The sequence below is a fragment of the Siniperca chuatsi genome, linkage group LG7, assembly GCF_020085105.1.
Source record: "Siniperca chuatsi isolate FFG_IHB_CAS linkage group LG7, ASM2008510v1, whole genome shotgun sequence".
Taxonomy (NCBI): domain Eukaryota; kingdom Metazoa; phylum Chordata; class Actinopteri; order Centrarchiformes; family Sinipercidae; genus Siniperca; species Siniperca chuatsi.
In genome coordinates this window covers 3,245,862-3,269,844 of record NC_058048.1, presented here as the reverse complement: position 1 = coordinate 3,269,844, position 23,983 = coordinate 3,245,862, and the positions used below count along the sequence as shown (strand labels likewise).

Below are 23,983 nucleotides of genomic sequence, written 5' to 3'. Positions count from 1 at the left end.
TCCCATAAATCAACTTTAACTGATCCGGAAGGATGTTTCATTATCATCAATGGAAACATTGAGAAAGACAGTATAACAATAGATATTCAATTAAATTTTATTTATATAGCGCCAATTCATTACAGAAGTTATCTCATTGCGCTTTTCCTATAGAGCAGGTCTAGACCGTACTCTGTATAATATTAATTACAGAGACCCAACAAATCCCACTATGAGCAAGCACTTGGCGACAGTGGCAAGGAAAAACTTCCTTTAAGTGGCAGAAACCTCGGACAGAACCAGACTCAGTGGTGGGCGGCCATCCACCGCTGCCGTGTTAGTTAGTTAGATAGAATCTACAGTCCCAACACTGACTCCCCCACTCGCCTGTCGCGATAATCATGTTATCAGCTTATTGTACGATATACATGGACATGTCCTTGATCAGTTTTGCTGACCTCGATATTTACCGTTGTGTTTACACGCATGTTTGATGTTTCACATAAGAATGTCACCAACATTTTAGCCAACATGATGTCAGAATAAACAGCAGGATTTTCCCTACCATTATCCAGGGTATATGCAGGAATTCTGAAGTTAAATTCAATACCTTTTAAGACCGTTATTAAGACCCTTTAAGACCCATTTATATAAAAACACTGGTTGTAGCAACGTTACATTCAGACATTTGCAAGAAAAAAAGGGAAACAAATATGCTCACTGATGAAGTAGGCCATGTCTTTTTTAGATTATTATTTTAAAAAAAGAATAAATTCAGAACAGGATTAGAATTGATTCATATTTTAAATATAACTAAATATTGTTTTCCGGAATTCCGTATTAATCCGGAAAAATCACATCGCTGATACTGACAACAAGCTACAAAATCTAATACCTCGGAATGGCGTTGAAGACTTTTTAAGGGCCTTAACTGTAGCTAAATTAATTGATTGATTTAATACTTTTTAAGACCCCGTGGACACCCTGTTATAAGACTTGGGGCGCAGTGCTTAAGTATTTTTTCACAGTGCCTAAGTTGAACAGAAAAAACTATGTCCTCTTGTCGTCTGCCCTCTGTGTGGAGTTTTACCACTGTACTACCTTTGTGAGGACCGTCATTGACATAATGCATTCCCTAGCTCCTTCCCCTAACCTTAACCATCACAACTCAATGTCTAACCCTAACCCTCGCCCTAACTTAACCTAATTCTAACCTAACCCTTAAAACCAAGCCTTAACCTTCAAACTGCCCTTTCAAGTTGTGAGGACCGGCCAGAATGTCCTCACTTCACTTAGAGACATCTGAGCCACAGACTGTATGATCTGAACCAATATGGTATCGGTTACGTCACCGTGCTGTGATTGGCTGCAACAGGATTACACGGAACGAGAGAGAGCCATGATAGCATCCTTGTGTGTAGCCTGGACGCTAACCAGACAGAGGAGGCCTTTTACTGAGACGCAAGCCATTAAAGATTGCTTGCTTGCTGTCATTGATGGAGTGGTTGTTGCCTCTCTCAGACACATAAACTCTTCACAGAGGGGAACTACTTGCAAAGGATGTCTCAGGAAAGCTTTTGGAAAGCCTTGAAAAAGCACCTTGGACACTGTCATGAACACTGTGAATTTCATTCACTCCACCTCCAGCCTACAGCATTGCCTTTTCCGTCTGCTGCTTGCTGACACGTTTGCCGAACACACTGACTTACTCGTCCATAACCCTGACCCAGCAAAGTTCTGGACCGTTTCTGTGAACTCCGCCAGGAGATTGTGTCTTTCCTTCGCACGTGTAAACACAAACGGGCAACAAACCTCTTGGAACGCATGTTGGATGAACAGTTTATGGCAGAAGTCTACTTTCTGTGTGACATTTTTGGACACTCACAGTGCAGGGGTGGGAAAAGTCTATCGCTGATTTGGCTTTGTGCCTTCAAGACAAAGCTAACAATATTCACAACAGACCTAATGGCAACAAAATTACTGCACTTCCCACAACTCCGTGCGTTCATGAGCACAGCACCCATAACACCCGTCATGACTTCACAACAAAATTGAGTGAGCGCTTTACTGAGAAATTCTATAGCTTCAGCATTTCCATTGAGGTATTGCAGTTTGCTAGTGACCTGTTTTCCATCAAATCTGAGGCAGATTTCTGTGTAAAAGCAAAAGAGGTAATGTACTGTATTAATGAAAGCATCTTTCAGATGGAATCGGTTGATGAGCAGTTCTCCTTTGCTTTAAAACAGCACTTGCAGTGTGAGGGTGCAGTGGACTTTTGGTGTAACCACGTTAGCCAATTTCACACAATAAGGAAAGTGGCCTTGCAAATAACTGACAATGTTTGGATCTACATATGCTTGTGAGTCTAGCTTTTCTCATATGAATGCCATCATGGCACGTTGTTCCATGACCAATGAGAAGTTGCATGAGTGTCTCTGGCTCATAAGTGGTAAGGGCAATCCTAGCTATGTTGAAATAGAAAAATCAAGGCAGTGTAATTTCTCTCACCGACTCAAACAGGCTCAAAAAGACAGAGGTCAATGTAAATCACCTGATTGAGACATGTAATGCTATCTTTGTGAAAATGCAAAGACTACAGATCTGTTTTATAATGATTCAAGCAGACCTACTTATTGTTAGTCTGGATACTGATTTGCTGTTTTCACCTTTAACAAATATGGATATGGACCTTCTGTATGCACCGCATGTCTGGAATTGTTTTTGATAGTAGTAATAATAATAATAATGATAATAACTTTATTTATATAGTACCTTTAACAGTTTAAGAGTTTACAAAGTGCTTCAACAGACACTGCAAAGCAGAAACAGGATGTCCAGAGGGCAATATAACAACAGAAAGACAAGACAATTTAAAAACAATGAAAAACATGACAAATGAAATAAAAACAGCTGGAAACTAAAAAAGCAATAGAGACGAATAAAAGGACGACATCACATAAAAGCAAGTCTATAAAGATGAGTTTTGTGATTTAAAAGAAGGCACTGATTCTGCGAGCCTGAACTCCTCAGGCAGGTCGTTCCACAGTCGAGGGGCCCTGATGGCACGGTCACTTTTCGATTTAAGCCTCGACTTTGGAACAGCCAGAAGGGCCCCACCTGAGGATCTAAAGCTGGCTCATATGGGGTCAGCATTTCCATTATGTAGCTCGGGGCTAGACCAACACCTGCTTTAAAAGTGATCAGTAGAATCTTAAAATCTATTCTAAAACGAACAGGGAGTCAATGGAGAGAAGCCAGGACTGGGGCGATGTGATGTCGTCTGTTAAAACCAGCGAGAAGCCGAGCTGCTGCACTCTGAACCAGTTGGTGGCGAGAGAGTTCTCCTCCCTAAATTCAACAGTAAATACAAAAAACCCAAACAACATGGAGGCCTCGAGGCACCAAATTTTTACCTCTACTTCCTCTCCCACCAGCTTCAGTATATCCAACACTGGACAAACAACTCCAGCTCCAGCTCCAGTACCTGGCTTGATAATGAACAGACCCTCTGTAGGGATCTCCCCATTCAGCATATTGCATTCATAGATAAATCAGTCAAGATCCCCAGCTGCTTCGAATTTAACACCACACATACCACTCTCACTGCCTGGTGGAAAGCAAACGACATAGTAAACCTCAAACTATCTCCTTCTACTCTCACCCCTATCTGGCACAACATTATGTTTAAAATCAATAAAGAACCCATCAGCTTCCCTGTGTGGATACGGAGAGGAGTAACCAGCCTGGGGCACCTTTTCAGTGGCAGCTCTCTCATGACCTTTGACCTTCTCAAACAAACATACAACTTACCCCATCACGGTCACTACCACTATATACAGTTGGAAGACACCATAAAAAGAAAATTGATATCCATAACTTCCACAACTTCACGCCTCCCTTACTACTAAACTCTGTTCATTTCCACCTGAAAAAGTCCAATCACAGATTTACAAACTCTTTTCTCACCATGACACCAATACTGTTTCAATACCAAAAGACAAATGAACTTGAATATAGATCAATCAGACATCAATTGGCAAACTATATGCAACATTGCATATATACAATACATTCTTCATGTCATACAACACAACAACTCAATACAAGGTCCTACACAGAGTACACATCACCACTCACAAAATGTCCCATATGGGCTTCACAGACAGCGACACCTGCACACACTGTCCCACCGCAACAGACAGCCTCTTCCATGCATTCTGCCTCTGCACACCAGTTAGGCAGGTTTGGTCGGAGGTCGTGGGAAAGCTGTCCGAGATCCTCAACCTCAGCATGCCCCTCTCCCCCTCCACCTCTCTTTCAGGTGATCTCTCATCACTTACAATCCCACAACTTCTCCAAACTTTCATCTTAATGGCATTAACTGTGGCCAAGAAAAGCATTTTACTCAGCTGGAAAGACAAGACAAAATTATCAATAAACCACTGGCTCAATCTGTTATCAGACCACGCAAACCTAGAAAAGCTCACAATCTGATCCCATTCCACAACACCTGGTCTCCTTTCCTGCAGTTCATCCAGAGCTGATCCCTCCCCCCAATTCACTCAGATCTTCCCAACCACAATATGACAACTCCAAATAACCCACTATATGCTTGCTCAACACCTTTTTGTTGTTTTTTTGTTCAGGTCTGAATGTCTTTGTACATATATTTGTCTTGTAAATAGTTCTGTTATCCACATGTGGTAAAGAATAATAATGAAAAGGAAAATAAAGTTACTTGCTTTGAAAGATACAGTAAGAATTAGCTTCTAAAAAGTTTCTTTTTTTTTTTTTTTTTTTTTTTTAATGAAATGTCCAGGGGCACTTGGATATGACCCCAAGTGATAATGAGCATTAATTAGAATTTTGTCTTGTTTACTGGGCTCTCCTTGCCAATACCGGACCTCGTGATTCATGTCTGGATATTCAATTAGACTTTTGGCTCTAAATGATGATTTGTGTTCTGTAAAACAGCAGACTGCATCTGAACCAGCCTCAGACTAAAAAATGATCAACTACAGTATGTCAGCAATACAGACAGCCTGGAGTCCAAACAGCAGACTTGTACTATATGTGCAATTCAGTTTTGCTATGCCGTGAAATTGCTTCATGATACTTGTGACATCTAAAAGTTTAATGTAATTACAATTTATTGTTAAAAAAATATACGCTAACAGTGTAATGTTATAGAGTTTAAGTAGAGACTGTTACAGACTAAACATGCATTAGATTACATTTAATATTATATCAGTTATTGCTTTGCTGTACTGCTTTAGAATAACCTCTAAAATCTAAATCTTTCTTTGGAATGGAAGTTCTGAACAGCATAAAGTTACTGTACTGTAGTTAGAAACATCACTGCTAGATAATGATAAATATGTGAAATGGGTCTAAAAAGAACTAATTACCACATTTTACTCAACAACAGGGTAAATAATGACATATTATAAATATTTTTTATATTTAAAAAAATCAGATAAAGAGGAATGACCACAACAATCTGACAAAAAATGGTAAGTCTACTTCAAGACTATATGTATTAGGCTAATGTGCTGCAAAGAGGACTGTGTCATCTGTTGAGACGGCAGCGGCCATCTTCAGAGTGTAAGTAGGCAGTGTAACGATGTTGGATGGCAGCGTGAGAAAGTGCAGGGCTGTGCTGCGTCTAATTCAACACGGCTGAAGGCTAATATACTCGCAGGGCGGCCCGGCTTTTCACATTACAGGTGAGACCTTGCTGCTCGTACATATGTTAATAGCTGAGGGGATTGTAGCAGTGCAGGCAGGCTTAGAGGGAGACCTGGAGGGCTACAGTTACACCTGTGTATGCGTGTGTGCTGTAAAGTGACACACAGCTGGGGTTTAGGGGAGGCTGGTTCGAGGTAATAAAAAGTGATGTTCAAATTGCAAAACTGATTTTTTTCCCCCCGTTTTTTAGATATAGAAACCGGGAGGTGTGTGTACGTTCTGTAAATGCCTCAACATATTTCTGGAACAAAACAGTGACCCTTGTGTTTTTCACAAAGGGCTGAATGGCTTTGCTATTCTTATTTTTGACACACAATGGTACGTACACACGTGATATGAGCCTGGTTGATGGCCTCTCCAACAACACACTCCTGACCTTTCACCTCTCACCCCTCTCAGACCAACCTTCATTACTTTACAGTTACATCCTACAAATGATTTTCTCCATGACGCGTGCATGCATGTGTTTGTGTGCACGTGTGTGTGTTAGGGCTTCACTTGGCTTGAAGTGTTGGAGGCCAAAAGCCATAATCATTTCTCACTCTTCCCTCCTTCGCTCCTTTCTTTATTTCTCTCATGCATCCTTATTTCCTTTCTTTCTTTCATTCCTCCCCCCTTTTCATTCGTTTTCTCTTTAACCCCCCTCTTTCTTTTAACTCTTTCTTTCTTATATCCCCCCTCCTTCCTTTCTTTCTTTTATCCCCCCTCCTATTTTTCTTATTTCTTTAAATCTTTCTTTTATTGCTCCTTCCTTCTTTACATTCTTCCTTTAATTGGTCCTTGTTTTCTTTCATTCTTTTAATAATCCATCTGCTCTTCCTGCATTTTATACATTATCTTACCTTTTGTCACCTGTAACACCTTTGTATTTTCATTAATTTACATAAGAATTGGGGTTAGAGGCTTCCATTAGTTAATATGTGTAGTATTTGTCAGTTCAACAATAAATATGTACTCAGTTACATAGCATCATTTCTATCTATCACCGGTAGATCACACTCGCTACACCAGATGCCATTTTAAATAAAGAAATGTTTGTGAGATCTGTGAGCTGCCTATTTCTCACCATCTCTACTATCTCAAATTTTCACTCTATAAATGAAACGGTATAATTCCAAGAAATCAAAATATGTGTTAATCCATATATATGGGTCCAACTCCTTGAGTGTGTGTCTACATTTAGGATGTGTGTATGCAATGTTTCCTTGCCTAATGGCCTCGTCGTACGTGCACGTGTGTGGGTGGGAAGTTGTCTGGTGTGTAAGCTGGGATGCTTACGGGAGAGAGACAACAGCACCCCAGGATACTGATCTGCCCCGGACCCCAGAGGTCATGAGTTCTGACCTTTAGGGAGCAGTCAGCAGTGAGCCCACAGGGTTGCAGGTAGGCTTGGATTACTGCACTCTGTCTACAAACACACACACACACACACACGGATGGCTTGAGGGGAAATCAAGCTGTCACCTCTCAATGACCTCTAACAAAAGGACCATTGAAAATAACAAGACAGGCTCTCACAGTGGCAGTTCAAGAAAAAGTTTCCCTTTGTTACTCTCAGCACCGCGGCATTCAAACACCAGATCATCTCAGCAGGGCCAAACTGGTTTTACACGGGTTCACTGCACTTTGAAGAGACAACTACTGGATACTGGTATCAGAAAACTGACATCCGACTTTGGCATCCTAACCTACAATCTGTTTTGACACTACATATCACAACAATAAAGTGTGCAACTATGATGCTTTAAAATGAATATGGTTTCAGTTCAAACGGCTGTGCAGATGATTTTTACATCAGTAAAACTACCCAGTGGTTATTCTTGGGTTTTATATGGCCATATAAAAGTTTGAAACTTGCTGGAGTCTACGCTCATGCGCCTACATAGGAAGTGACGGAGGTTTGGCTTGGGTTAAACACACTTTATACCTCTACCACAATGTTATTTTATATTTTAATATTGGTTAAACAGTGAAGTCCCATCCTTGAGACACGGGGCTAATCATTTTCAAGTCCAATTGAGGACTTGTACTGCCATTAAATGCAGAATACGGTCTTAGCATTATATGAAAAACGTTTTGAGGAAGGGGTAACCAGATTTAAAACTCCTAAGTCAGTCTGCATTTACATTGGATGATGGAGCTTCTCCCTTGGCACTGTTTCCCATAAGATCTGCATTATGGTATCCATCCAGTTCCCAACACAGTTTTCCACTTCAAGGCCACTTTTGAGTTGAGTCTGTGAGCTACTTAAAGATGCAATTTCAACTTTTTAAGCACTAAAAGGTAAGCAGCTGTAAACCAATACTCTCAAAAGGCTTTTCTTGGCTCCAGTATGAACAGTGTGTGTGCCTTTATGTCCGACCAGTGGTATAGATGGAGAGGGTCATCAATTCTTATTTAAGGCCATTTTATTTCATGACACCCTCTTATTACAATAAATTGACTGGTCATAGCCATTTTGCAACGGATGTCGAGTTGGTGTGTAATTTCCCAGTGGCTCAATTTAAGATACTGTAAGAAGCTGAAAGAAACATAACCTTTTTGCCTCAGTCGTTTTCAAACATTCAGTTAGGCATGATATGTGAGCGGAAAGCATTGACAATGTCAGAATTTTCAAAAGTGGTGGATAGAAAATAAACAGCAGGGACAGGACAGGGGGTGAAGGAGCTCACACAAATATCAATAAACACTCCTCTTCCGTCTCGGAAGCTTCCTGCTTTATTTGATTAGGCTGGAGACGGAGGGAGGGTTGAGGGTGAAAAACAGAGCAGTCATGCTCTTTTGCTTTTCTTCCTCCTTTCCCTTCCACCGCAATCTTCAGCCTCCCCTTAATGGGAATGGGAAGTTTGGGAAGTGGAGGAGGGAGTGGGGAGAGGTGGGGTGGGCTGCAGCTTGCCTCAGCCTAACCTCCCCCATCTGGACTGGGGAGGGGAGGGGGCGACTTGCCAGCCTCCAGGCTACTCCCAACCCTTCCCAGCTGTTGGCCGTTCAGGGACAGAGGCTTTTTTTCCCCCCAAGTGTGTGTTTTTGGTGGGCTTGAGAAAGCATTTTTTTCATAAACAATTGCCATATCCTCCACCAGCTGCTGACCCCATGGCTCCTGTCCCTGAGCAGAGCTCAGGAGGCAGGCGGAGGGGAATGGTTTTCATTTAGGAGACTTGCTAAAGGGTGCTTGGCCCCACCGCTGTTAGCACGCTAGCTATAATGCAGAAGCTAGATAGGTCACTGACTGGGAGCAAGAGATGCTAGCTGATAGCAGCCATAGTGACAGCACCTTGTGCTATCAACACCTTGTGTGTTATGAGATGGAGGCTGGAGGCACGCAGGCTCAAGTAGCTTCAGCAGTTATCTGACAGAAGCTTGGGCTGCTAGAATTCAAACTAAAAATTCCTTTACTGTAGCATGAATGGACTTTTTGATCACTTGGGAGTAACAAGCTGAAAACCCAATTTTATTGACATATTATGACTATAAAAAAGGTGTGGCGGTCAAAGTGGAAACAGTTACCAATTTACACATCCAGCGGACACGGACAGACACCATCAGCATTTCTTTGTGTAACTCCACACATAACTATCTCTGGGTTTGTCACAATGAGTAACACTATACACACGACTCATTTCATCCATGGTAAATACAAAAACAAAATATTGGTTAGTGCAGCTTTAAATAAATGCTCAGTCTTTAAAAAGAAGTTCTCCCGAGCAACAGCAGCAGAAAACAAAGAAACCAAGAAAAACCCTGCAAACCTGAAGTGTAGCGCGCCAAAAGGGAGAAAACAAAAGACAAGTACCACCATCTCCAACAAACACACAAACAAAAGCAAAAAACACACACCTATTCCCACCCACCAACTCCTACTTTCCTGTCCTCAAACAGCTGTCCCTCTGCATACGTTGATGAAAAATGGATTGGATGCTTGTTAGTGAAGGCGGGTACAGGTGCCAATGAAGTATGTATATCATCCGATGGCATGTTTGTGCTGATGCATTATGTATGAGGCAGACAGGCCTCATTCAACATTCAGCAGGCCAGGGAGGCCATAGGTGAGGACAGCGCAGCCTGCAGCCAGAGACGCCCGCACCTCCGAGTGTGTGTGTGAGCTCAAAGTGAGCTTTGTCACAGCTGGCTGGTGGATCCACCCATTTAGAAACACAACTGGGAGGACGCTCACGCAACTGCCTTTCTTTAAGTCAGAGTCATACACATTGTTACACACCCAAACAGTCGCTTTGGCACAGTGGTGCTGCATCACATACAAAAGCTATTTTTATACTTGCGTCATAAAACAAATGCAAACACACACACATACACACACTTTGGCTGGGCCGATGCTTTTTGCTCGGGCATCCCATTTGAACTTTCACCTCAAGTGTCCAGCACACACACACACACACACACACACACACACACACACACACACACACACAACTGCTCAATCTTTGTACTGGTCTGCCTTGGAATCGCATGGTAATACTTTATTATGGCAGCACTGTAATTTGGGGGGAATGAGCACTTCAAACAAACGGCAACCCACACACGAACACACACAGACGGGGTTACTGTAAATGTGTGTAACCTAGAGTTCTGCTGGGACCAGTATCATTTTTTTCTGGATTCCCAGAACAGTCCAAAATACACCAGGACAGTAATCAGAGGCGCACTGTGAGGTTATAATTGTTGGAGCTGATTACAAAGTGGAGAGTAATGGTTCAAATTGGGAGAGGAGTGCAACGCCAACTTGTACACAGTGAAATGTGAACTCAGGGACACAGGGTGTCTGCAGGGTTCATGTTTTAAGGCCTCCAGGATACTAACTGCAGTTTAAGTCATGGAAGAACAAAAAATAAGTAAATTAATTCTCTTATACTAAAGTTGTACTACTAAACGTCACACTTATTGGGGCTCCTACTGTCAGCCAGAGCTAAGTAGTTGAGATTTTCAAAGGTCTGCGTTATCCAGAAATCATTAATTATGTCAGTAAATAAATGTCTTCCTCTCATTTTCTAACTTTGATGGAGACATGAAGCATTCATTTGCTTTTTGGAAAATGTTTTGGATTTTGCCTTAAACTATAAATAAACTGAGCTTTAAACTATAAATAAGCAGCATATAAAAAATTAAACTGTAAAATAATTGTTAATGGACATGGTGTTCAACTATTTAGCAAGGCACACGTAATCAATGATGTCCAATATTTTTTATATTTTTTCCAACACATGGTTTTTCAATGTTTTTCTTCAATATCACTAAGTAGGCTAATTGTTGTGTCATGACGACAGCGCGGCGGTGTGGGCGAGTTTATTTCCGCTGTGAAACACTCCGAAAATAACCTTTTATTTCTCTGATGCACCGGCTTTCTCCCGTTACTCCCTCTCCTTATTCACTCTCTATGTCGCTCGACCACAGCTCTCTCCCTCTCAAACAAATGAACGCAAACCAAAGGAAGCTTCGTGGTGTCGTTATTTTCCGGCATCGACAAAGTAAACCAAGCGAGGACACAACTGGGAGAGTATCGTAGTTTGGTCCGTGAACTGCTTCACTGACTGTGGAGCTTTTTAATATCTTTTGTGCTTGTAGCTGTTTAATATAAAGCCATAAAGTCGCCTGCCTGCTACCTTAGAAATTCCATTGAAATGCTTGAGAAAATGTTTGGGTCAGAATCTGGGCTTATTTTACGTTGACTGACGGTGCCGGTGTGTGTTTATCATGTTGGAGTCGTCAGTTTAAACCTACAGTTTTGCACTTTAATATGTAAACCTTTGTTTACACTTTGTTGTATGCTGCATTACACAATGACATACAGTTTGTCAAAATAAAATGAACTCAAATTAAATAGTTAGATTTTTGGAGGAAAATTAATCATTAATTGGTAAAATATATCGATATATTATTCAATTATCCACTGGGCCCCCTTCTTTTAGGAATGCTATACAAATGTATCTTAAAGCACCAGCTGGCAGGTTGGTTTGCTACCCATGCATGTTTGGTCCAATCAAAAACTTGTTCTTGCTGCAGTCCCCAAATACTGCTTCACAGTTTATTTATATTAAAACTATGTGGGCACTATATCTTTTTCTAACAAGTCCTCATAATTAAATGATAAAATAGGTCGTTTGTCTGTATCTTCCAAAATGACAGATATAAACCTTACAAAATGATTCTTATAACGGTTTTTATAATCCGCCACCCCTTTGATTAATGTTGGGTTATGTTTAGGCAACTAAAAGTATTTGGTTATGATTAGGCAAAGATGATGATCAGACTTTTTTACACCGTACCATCCATCCCAAATTTTTCTGCACTATAACAATGTCAGGTGACTTCTGCCTTTGCTAGCTATTCACAGGATGGCAAGAGGTCACTTGTCAGGAACATAACCATAGGTCATTTTAAGTGTTTAGAACGAATGACGGACGCTGTCATTTTTCTGGTGTGGACAGTCTTGTCTTTCAGCGTAGCACACTGTATACTACCCATCAAACAATAAAGTGTCTTCTGCTCACCCAAGTGAAAAACTCCTTTCACTGCAAGTTTTATACACATGTAGAGCAACACTTGTCAATGATGTGACAGTAAAGTGATTTTAGAAAATAGGAACGAGAAAGAAGCAAGAATATATTGTAAAAGAATAACAGCACGAAAAGAAATAAAGGGAATGGGGGTGTATAAGCAAAATGTAATTGACAATTCAAGGACAAATAAATTGGAGATGTTAGATGAAAACAACAGAAAAAATATAATACTAGGGCATGCAAAGCGGCAGCACCTAGGACATACTGAAACGATGACAATACAGTAAACATTTGTATTGTGAATATATTATAAAAAAATCAAAACGTACAGTATGAAATAAATGGAAATTTTAATTGTATGTGTGTGTGTGTGTGTGTGTGTATGTGTGCATCCCACAACCAGTTATTTATTTAGTTTAAACAAAAACCCCAAAGACCCCTTCAAACACTCCTTCATCCATATGTATAAATAATACAAAACACACATGCACACAAAGACCATCTTAGCCCCCATTGTGTGGACGCTGCCACACAAACACACTGCACCAAGGGCCTACATGATGCGAGTTGTCTTTTGTCCTCACACAGCACACAAGTTACAAGTTCGGTGTAATGCTCAAATGAGCTGGAATTGAGAAAAGATGGTGTAGTGTGGGTGGCAGTATGCACGTGAGTCCAGGCACATACTTAAAAAACTCCAGCTTCAGGTAAAGCATATAAAAAGATACGAATGGCATACAGCATATTTACACGTGAAATTAGGTTTTATACATATACACAGAAGTACAATTTTAAGGACGTTAACTGGTTATTACAGACACGATACATTTATTGGTTATTGAAAACCATCAAACTAGACCTCAAGGCACAGTACTGAGGGGTCTAACACACATTCATTTTTTTTTTTTACACAAATGCACAATAACAACAGCAGTTAGAGGAGATTATTGAAAGTTTTGAAGATCGTCCAATTGGTCAGCTCTTCCACTTTGTGATGAAAACACAGACTATTTAATGTCCCAGGTGCTCCTGTGCTCCATGCTAAAAGTTTAGCTTAAACTATGCTGAGTGATAGTAAGCTCCATGCTAACACTTACATGAGAGTTAAAGTAAAGTAAAATAAGTAACTTTCATTTTTTTCAATTATCGTTGGTTAGTTTCTCCACTAGTTAGGATGTTTCAGGTACTATTTCTGCTTAAAAATAACAACTAAAACCTTTTGCCCATGGTAGTTTGTTAACTGTGAACGTCAGAACATAGTCTAATGCTGAGATTTGAAATGTTGAAGGTGTGTAACCTTTGTAATTGCATGTAGGCAAAAAGTACTTGCCAAAACACTTAACTTAAACATAGCATCCATCTATATTTAAATGAATGGTACCGCAGTCGGATAAGCCAAAACGTATATGTAATTACATATTAGGTGCCTTCTTGAAGAATGTTTTACCTCTTTTCAAAACATTTATTTTGCAGCCCTTTCATAGTCAGTTAATCTGATATTTTCGGTTAAAAACACCTGGCGGCTGTGGCTGATTCATGAGAGCAGCCCCATTTAATCCATGTCATTTGTCAATAGTATTCACTTAGAAGCGCTTTGAGTGGTCAGAAAGACTAGAAAGGCGCTATATAAGTACAGTCCATTTACCATTTAACTTCTATTATTCAACATAATGTACGGTATGTAAGATGTTAGCATGAGGTACCAGAGCAGACAAACTACTGGGAAAACATGGATGAGGGAACAGGGAAGCTCTCCAACAGGAACATTTTACCTAAAACTAGTACATGTACTTGTGCATTTCCTCAAAGTGGTACTGTATGCATGTTAATGTGGGCAGTTTGAGGAGAACAACAAGGAAACACTGTAGGAGCTCCATACACACACCATGTTGCCTGGTCCCTTGCATACACAAGTGCTCTTGTGCACTTCCTCCCTCATAATGTGACCCTCCTTCCCATCGCATCCTGAATTGGATGTATAATACGTGCTTTATTCTCTGCCTAAAGGGCAAATGCTGCTGAGTGTGTGTTGAATATGTGTTTGTGTGAGTTGCTCCATAGAAAAACTGCACCGTGATACAAGAGACAGCTGAGCCCAGTGCACTTTGCTTCAATCTCTGTTGTCAGCTGAAGGCTGGGAGGACTGTGTAACTGCTTCTTATGAGGCAGTAATGTTGGCTCCGGGAACATAATAACTGGCTAATAACTGGTATTGTACATTTTTTTAGCATACATATGGCACCATGCACATATCAGCCGTATTTTATGATAAGAGACATTCTGATGTCTTTCTCTTGCTCTTCATCGCTACTTTTTGGTGGCTTTGCACTTGTCGGTGTTAATTCTAAGCACATACAATTTGCAACAGAGGTGCCGGTTCCAGTATATGAGAAACATTCACACCCCAGGATTTTTGTAAGTTTATTTATATAGCACCTTTCACCCTGTGAAACTTGTTTCTTGTCCAATCACTGCAAATAAAAGTCTAGTCAATTCTGTAGGTTTAATAATCAAATTAATCTGACGAAACATTGTCCAAGTCATTTTAATGTACAATCCTTTTCCTCATTTAGCTGAAATTTCAACTTCAGGACTCAAGAGACGTTTATCACTTTAACAGCTAATCCCTGGCAGAGATCTGCAAAACAAGGAGGTTTCTAGCTATATGTAAAAATTAAAATATAGTGTGGTGTATTTATTGAGGCCACACTAATTCTGAGAAATTTGAATTCACTGTTCACTGAAATGTCAAAACAATGATGATGGCTAAATGATGAAAATGGCTAAATCTCTTCCTTTTCCTCTGCTTTCATTTAGCAAATGCCAAATTGTACATTACTACCATTACCTTCATTCATCAGTCTCTGTGGTAACTTTCTTTGTGTTTCAACATAGTTACACAAATAATAACTGTTCTGTCTTTGACACATTTTTGTGAAGACAGTGTGAGTGTAATAAGGCTGAATTACTCTAAATAAAATGACTGATTTCATTTCAAATTAAGATATGTCAGTTGTCACAGTCACATACTGATCACTGTCCTAGACAGATGTCGAACGATGGAGGAAGGAAACACCAACGCAAGAAAGTTGCCATGCTGTGGAATAGTGGGGGGACTCCTTTTGTCGAGACAGCGGTGGACAATGAATAATAACCTTCATTCCTGAAAGTTTAGTTTAGTTTAGGTCTGTGTTGTGTTATCCTAAATAAACTAAAACCAATTGTGAGTTGAGTGTATGTTTGGCAGCGGACCAGAGGATGCCGCTACCAAGTTTGAAGACGAGTCAAAGTCACCAGGGTTCAAGTGACGCCTGCATCTTTTATTTATCATTAACCACCTATGGCACTCAGTATATGTTGCGGCCTGTGAATAGCTAGTACAGCGGCAAGGCTTAGTGTTCAATTCCAGTAGACTTAACAAATTATTTGTCCAGTGCTCCCTGTGCCGTGACACAGTGACAACACTGGTATTGTGTAGTCACCTATATTAATGTACAAAATAAGCTGTAACAGGGCAACGACATACATGTCTTGGCCAACTTGCCCCCTAAAGCTGTTTAGTACTGTTTGGTTTTAATTCCCATGACAGCGAACAAAGCCGTAAAGCTCGGCAGCTAGAGCACCTTGGTCAGCCCTACAGAAGATGTACGCTAACAACAAGATGATGAGGCTGCAGTGGGAATGTGATCACCAAATATTTAACGATCCTGCCCTCTGTCAACGTTAATGTTATGACAGTAGTGATGCCAGCTTCTTGAGGAGAGCATTTTAAGGACAGCAACTGAGATAGAAAGAAATATTGATGAGGCCTTGGTAATGTGGTGCTGTTCAATCTTTTCATTGCAATTTCATTGTGGCTTTCCTCTAGAATTTTTTCAAACTGTTTCATATTATTATCAAATGGACTTGCGATCAGAATGGCCACTTTCCATGAGGCCATACCTGGACAAAAATGAGACGGACAAACAGACAGACAGACAAGTAGAAAGCTGGCCATCGTCCTCTCTTCCTCTTTCTCTTCCTCCTCATCTCGCCTGTCCTCTTCTCTCTCTCACACCAATGATAAAACAATGATTGGGTAGTGAGGGAGAGAGGGAAGGCTGGATGGAAGGATGGATGAAGGGGCAATGAAAATGATAGGCATGCTTGCAAGGAAAAAAAAACTGTTGAAATGGTAATTTGCAGAGCGAGGAGCTTCTTTTTTAGGAATAACCTGCAGGAGACAAACAGGAAAAAAAAAAGAAAAAAGTTGGGTTTTAAATCTCTGCTGGTGATATATATGTGTGTGTACTTTTGTTAGCATACTTGTTTTTCCTCAGCATGCATATCCATGGTTGGAGAGGGCAGGTGAGTGAGTAAGGCATGCAGCTTATTAAAGCACAGTTTGGCTGTGCATGTAGCCACAGTAAGCCCCCGACAGCTGATAGCTAGTGGTTTGTAAAAAAGTGATTGTATGTTGACCCTCCGGCAGGCAGCTGAACCAGTTACTGCTCAGAACAAGAAAAAGCTGAAAATGAACTTGCAGCCATTGGAAAATACACATTTCTAACACAAAGCCTGCGCTACAATCTGGGGGCATGGAGTTTAAAAGCTTTAGGTGTTAACCAGGCAGGAAAGCTCTAGCTAAATACTCGAGATGCATTATGGGAAGTGTAATATCCAGCGGTTTTAGATCTTGACCAATACTAGGGACAAAAAAATCTGGATTGCTTCAGTTTTTTGTTGTTTTTTGTTATAATAATAATGCACACGTAGTTAGTTTGCACTATCAAAGGCTGAACCTTTTACACCCTCACTGAATACTAAATCAGTCTTTCCTGAAAACAAAAGCTAGGGGTACTTATAACGTACTATAAGTTAAAAAAGAGTGCTTTTTATTTGTTTGTTATACTTCATATCAAGTCCAGAAAAATCCTAAATGGGCAGAGCTCAGGGACAAAATAATTAAACTCTGTATGCTAGGTTCTCCTCAGTGGTGTAGTCTAGTTTACTGTAGTGGGTACACTATGATGAGTTCATTGTATTTTGACAAACTGTATGTCATTGTGTAATGCAGCGTAAAACAAAGTGTAAACAAAGGTTTACATATTAAAGTGCAAAACTGCAGGTTTAAACTGACGACTCCAACATGATAAACACACACCGGCACCGTCAGTCAACCTAAAATAAGCCCAGATTCTGACCCAAACATTTTCTCAAGCATTTCAATGGAATTTCTAAGGTAGCAGGCAGGCGACTTTATGGCTTTATATTAAACAGCTACAAGCACAAAAGATATTAAAAAGCTCTCCTTGCTAATGAACAGACAACACTGTGGTTACAGAAACACGCAGCGGTGGCCAATCCGGTCAAACGGCTCCACAGTCAGTGAAGCAGTTCACGGACCAAACTACGATACTCTCCCAGTTGTGTCCTCGCTTGGTTTACTTTGTCGATGCGCCGAAAATAACGACACCACGAAGCTTCCTTTGGTTTATTCATTTGTTTGAGAGGGAGAGAGCTGTGGTCGAGCGACATAGAGAGTGAATAAGGAGAGGGAGTAACGGGAGAAAGCCGGTGCATCAGAGAAATAAAAGGTTATTTTCGGAGTGTTTCACAGCGGTTACGTTCTAAAGCACAAATAAACTCGCCCACACCGCCGCGCTGTCGTATTCTTGTAACTTTACATGTTGGCATCATGTTCTTCTGTACAAGTCATTCTTTTGAAATGCAATTCTGAGACACCTGAAAGTCAGAGAATAAATGTTCTCACGGCAGGCGAGGATTGCAGTGCAGGGCCAAACAAAAACAAACAAGCGGAAGTTTAGGCTCTTCGACTGTGTAAAGTAGACTGCAAAGTTCTATCGTAATGTCTAATAAAAGATTAACTTGTGGGAAATAATATCTTGGGGACCACAGATGCTTGGGCTAAACAACTACTGTTGACTTCTGCTGGTCAGAACTCAAGCCATGGAGACGAACCTTCAGCTAGTTTTTAAATTCATCACTGAGGCGCCTGTGAGAGAACCAGGAATGCTTTTCGTTCTTAGTGTCATTATTTTCCAACTTGCTGCTCTAACTGCTTTGCTGACCTCACCGCAGAACTGTCGTATCATGTGTGAAAGGAGTCAACATGGAATTGTTAGTGTGTAAGTGTAATGCAAAACCCCACTGTCTTACATTGCATAAAGATTTAAAGCCAGTAATATTCCATCTTCCATGTGTGAAAAGAGCTTCAGAAAGCTTACAAGCTGTCATGTTAAACAAGACACTCTTCTATCTGATCATGACCTAGGTTAGGGGTACACGTAACTAAACCAAGGTAGACATTATGTAGCAAGGTGACTAAAAATATTACTAATCGTGAGTGAGTTCTGGCAGAGCTGCAGGCAGCTGGAAGGCACCAGTGCTGAGTGGGAAAACACAACCCCCTCATTTAGTCTGATGGAACTGTAAAGTAGCTAACACACGCAGGAGCAATTGTGGCTGTGTGTATGTCAGTACGTGAGCTTCATTAGTGTGCATGCTGGCGTTGTGTGTTTCTTGCTTGTGAGTGTAATGGGTACTGTGTGCTTGCTGAGGTCTTGTTTGCCCATCTTAAGTCAATTAAAAGGAAATAAGGCGGCTCTGACCGGCCCATGAACCAGCTCCCTCAGCTGAGAGCATGTCTGCACAAAAACACACATACACACCAGCTAACACAGGGAGGCTGACAATGCTCCACAACTGGCAATCGACCCTGTGCCCTGCTGTGTGAGAAACAATGGCTCTGAGGCTGTGTGTGTGTGTGTGTGTGTTTAGTATGGCATGTCTGACAAGGCTTCAGAGGGAAACTGTTAAAGATTACATCAGACACAAATGCAGACACACATGCACACATTTCTTTTGTTTCTGCAGAGGAGAGCCAAAGAACACATTCATGTCCTACAGACATGAACACCAACACAACACCACACACACGCATACACACAGATACACTGCACCTTGCTGATAAAAAGTCCGCCTAGGTGTGGATGACACCGTCAAAAAGCTGAGGCAAGTCACCGAGCCTCCAAGCTTCCACTGCCATGAAAAACATTACTACAACACAATTTCCTACTATTAAAATGATCTCTATTTTACCTATATGCTTCCAATAACTACTAATTTGGATGTTTACAAACCTTTTAAGGTTTTCTTTTCAGCTAAAAATGACATAATTTGGCGGGTGCATTAAGTAGGTGTACCTGCATTAAATTCTGTATCTGGTTGCGAGTGAACTGTGTATTTTTGTAGTTCAACAAGACCAAGATAGTGATGAGTTTTCGCAACAAAAATGACCTAGATTCAGAATCTCTCCGTGCATATCATATCATTTACTTATCAGTACATTCCAACTCAGGACCTCCAGTACTTATTAAGACACACATGTTGAAAAATAATGGCGTTTGAAAGATATCTGCCGTACCACCGGTTGATATGTAGAGAGGTTAAGAAGATATATCAAATGAATCTTCTGGGATGACACTAAACATGGAGGGTACATTGCTTGAGACTAGCCTTACTGAGTTTAAGAAAGCTAAGGGTATGTTTAAAATTAGCCAGACTATCCATTTTTCTCCTGTTTAGAAAATTGCTCAAGTTGAACTGATGATGATGAAGGACAAATTATGATGAAAAACATGACAAAGCAATTAATTCAATTGGAATTCCACAGGTGGGCCAGAAACATTTTGAAAATATTTCCCAAGCCACATGTTCATATTTCAGGACTTGGGAAAAACAGCCATTTGAACAAATGTTCAGCGATAACACAAACAACTTCTTCAGGCATTGGTCTGTCAGTCATTTAGTACTCCTGTGTCACTACACTGAAACCAATTACAATGAATCCTGTTTCCTGGTAAACTGTTTATTTATATTGTGAACAGTATGCCATGCAAGGCAGATGGTCCACTCTGATTCCAGGCTGATGCTTACACGTGGAGGCTGATCCAGCAGGGTGACGTCAGCACGACGGAACACATCACAAATAAAAAGCAATAGCAATGACAGACTGTAGCTGTATGATAAAGCAGTTTCAGAAATGAACCATGTAAATGGAAGTGAAGTGAAAGTGTAGTAATAGTTAAATTACTAAAGTTAAAGGTTAATATGTAGTAGTTTGTTATGTGTCTGCTGGCTGTGAATGCTTCATTCAGTAATGACATGCTCTTTCTTTTGAATTCTTCGGCTTTATAAAGCTGCAGAATGTTGTGCTTTCAAATTCTGTAGCAGTTATGTTGGACATTCCTCAAAGTGATATCACACTGTGTTATAGTAACCAGGAAGCAGGAATATCAAATAGGATAAAAATAACATTGGATAACAATTGGTTTTTGTGGTAAAATGTGTTCATTTCTGCCAAAAAAAGGATGATGAAGAAAAACACTCATGGTAAGTAAGTGGTGGTGAGAGATTATATGTCAAAATTCTGAAATAGCACAATTATAACTTATTATTGTAATGGTGACTTTAAATGTCATCACTTCATAAAGACCCAGACTTTGACTTACTAATTTTGATTTTAAAAGTACTGATTGTGACTAGAATTTGAATTTTAAAAAGTCGTCCTTATCGCAGCGGCCCGGGCCCTTTGCTGCATGTCATCCCCTCTCTCTCCAGCTATCACGATGGCAGAAATGCAAAAAAGGTCATCATATTTACTCAGGATTTCATGTAAAGTTAAAAAAGATTTATTGTAAGTCAAAAATCTAAATTTATTATCATACATAATAAGATTATAATATATAATTATAATATATAATTTTAAATTTAAAAAGTCACAATTTTGATTCAGTATCTCATGGTTTTAAATATAAAAATAGTAAAGTAAAAAAACATTTAGTAAATAAAAAATTTGATTGTAAGTTCTAAGTTGTAAGTTTTAAGCAAATTCTAACTTATTATCCCATAATTTTGATTTGAAAAGTCATAACTTTAATTTAGTTTCTCATGTTTTTCACGTAACTCATGATTTTGACTTTGAAGGAACAATTCTGATAGTACTAGCTATTCCAACCTTTGACTCAGTATCTCATTAATGCACTCAAGTCATTTGGACTTGGTATCTTTTACCACAACTCACCATAATTTCTAACTTCTTTTTCTTTTCCTGGTGGAAACTGACTTCCACAGATTAAATATAAAATAATTGTTAAGTATTAAGAATGAGATAAGAACACTGAATAATTTGTACAAAATCTTCAGGATTTCAAAGAAAGGATTGAGATGCCCCCCGTTTTTCCCTCTTTCTTAGTCTGTCTGAGGGTTTATCAGCCATGGGCCACCTGCTGTCACCAATCTGTAGAAAACTTGTTGCTAGACACACCGTGACACAGGATATCTGTAAATCAGACCAGGACTTTTTTGTCCAGTTGTATCCTTCCTGAAATCCTAATTAAAGGGAAGGTCAAGTCAACATGTTCAGTGATCACATTCTGTGCTCCCACTGTGAGCAGCATGATAAGTACCGGGTCCTAATGCATCGGCTCTATCCCATGACAATCCCAGAGCTGTTCTTGTAGAGGTGAGGGACCACTTAATCCTCTATCCCCAAACCCAGCTCGTAATAAACAGGCTACATTTAATCCACAACACAGAGGAGCAAGGGTTAAGTCTTTATCGCTTGCCATGCCAGTGTTCTCCCTTTTACCCACTCTCACATTCTATCCCTTTGTAAGCGTCATTATAATACTGCTATTGTAAAATCACTGGACTAAAATCTTGACCAGCAATCTGCATTAGGTTATAGGAAATGAATCCCTACTGCTGCTGAGGCAGAAAACACAATACCAGTCATGTATTAAACAGCTGAAAAATTAGTGATATATCTAGACTTCAACATATCTGTCAGTGTCAAATGTCAAAAAATGTGAAAAAATCCTCAGTGGAAATATTTCACCGTGATGCATCTATTGTGTCATCATCATTGAAAGTTCAGCTTGCAATGAACAGCAGGTGTCCAGGTGAATTGTTCTTTTCAGTTTCCAAATTAACATTTGCATATTGCAAAAAAATATTGCACTGGAGTCTGTGGGCTGACATGCCAAACATGACAAGCCTTAATTTGCTTTAGAAATTCGCATCATGTTCTTCCATATCTGGATCTATGTACAGCAGGAGGAAGGATGAACAAACACAAAGGATCATTACAAGTTAACACTTTGTGAGTCCTGTGGGTTGTTATATTTACTCTCTTTGTTCCTTTTTACCCCCTGTTTCCAGACAGGGAGGAGGAAGGGAGGGTGGAAAGAAAGATCGTGGACTCATTGCATTTTCTGCTAATTTGCAAAAACACATTTCAGGGAAGCCACAAGTATAGGGTTGGTTTTGAAAATGCATTGATTTTGATTCTACTTACTGATTAAAGTTCCTATGCCTTATGCCTTCCATAATTCCATAGATGCCTTCCGTCATTTGCCATAACTGATAATGCTATTATGTTGTTTGTTTTTTTGTGTTGAAATTGTGCTAAAATTTGTGACTCCTGGGCATTACAACCACAATTGGGAGCATCAAAAAGACTGCATTCTTATACTGTACATTGCTACAATATATATGTATATATATATATTATATATTATATCTGCTGATGTCCCAGTATTTATTTGGTCAATTATTTCTGGGTTTTTTTGTATATTGTCCACATGAATGTCATGGAAACACATTCTGCTTTATTTTTCGTCCATGACCACAATCTCTCCCTAACCTTAATCGCGTGTTTTAGTTGCCTAACAATATCTTAACCAGAGTCAATGTAGAACATAGAATATGGTAAATGTCTGATGCCTGCATATGATGTTAGTCTTTGGAATTGTAGTGGTAGCACCAAAAACATTGAAAGGGAACATAAAGAAGACAGCTATCAGCAGCACAGACTGAATGCATCATACACCCAGCCCATTAGATAAAGTCTCAGCATCCATACACTGTGGGAAAACACACACCACAGAGTCAGTGGTCAATCAGCATATGAATAAATAATGAGGGGAAAGCAAGGAACTGTGTTGGTGAATTTCATGCCATGGATCCCCATACTGACACACAGAGCACAGATCCTAAATTCTATCCCAGGGACACACAAAAAGCAAAAAGACGTGTGTTAATTTAGTGTTGCACTAGGTATGCTGCGCATGGGGAGTTTTAAGTGGTGATGCCAAAACTTGTAGACAGACAGAATCCCAATGGGAAATGGCCATATGATTGAAACAAACGTACAACATGTCATCCTAGCACGTTTAAAGGCAAAAGTGTTTCTACCTGTTCTGAATGGCTACACTTGAAGGCGGGGCAAAAAGCCTGTTGCCAAAGCCTCCTCCTGGCTGCATCCCGCTGGGAGGGTTCAGATGATGTTTGCCGATCCTGGAAGCACCTTCATCTGAAGCATACTGACCCCTTAAACCTTTATGCCAGCAGATCTCTAAAGCAGGTGTTGTAAGTATAACAACCATTCTTAGAAAATGATAGGGAAACAGTTTCCTTATTTTGCTGGGGACCTGCTTGAATCCCTTGAGAGCACTTTATTCAAATTAATTTATTCAAGTTGCACTTTTAAGTTAAAGGGAGTTGAGTTTTTCAAATGTATTTTTTTGGTGCTTTGAGCGCCACAAGCCGAGCGCCATATAGTCCCATTATATTAAAAAAAAGGCCGACATCTCTACGGCCGATATCTCCAAAACTCAGCAACTCACACCAAAACAATCTAGATGGATAGACAGCACTACAGGTAAGAGGGGAAATAT

The 23,983-nt window shown here is 40.1% G+C and overlaps 1 protein-coding gene across 5 annotated transcripts in view; it reads right to left on the bottom strand.

The window, feature by feature from the left end:
- bcas3 (BCAS3 microtubule associated cell migration factor) overlaps window positions 1-23,983 on the bottom strand; it is a 380,835-nt gene that overhangs the window by 145,308 nt on the left and 211,544 nt on the right. The window contains exon 24 of one of the 5 annotated variants that reach the window (XM_044202932.1): window positions 12,988-16,455. The exons of the other annotated variants lie outside the window; for them this stretch is intronic. Coding sequence (XP_044058867.1) covers window positions 16,445-16,455 — 11 coding nt within the window. The 3' untranslated portion in view covers window positions 12,988-16,444. Of the gene's footprint in view, window positions 1-12,987; window positions 16,456-23,983 lie in introns of those variants that run through there. 5 annotated transcript variants of the gene reach the window in all.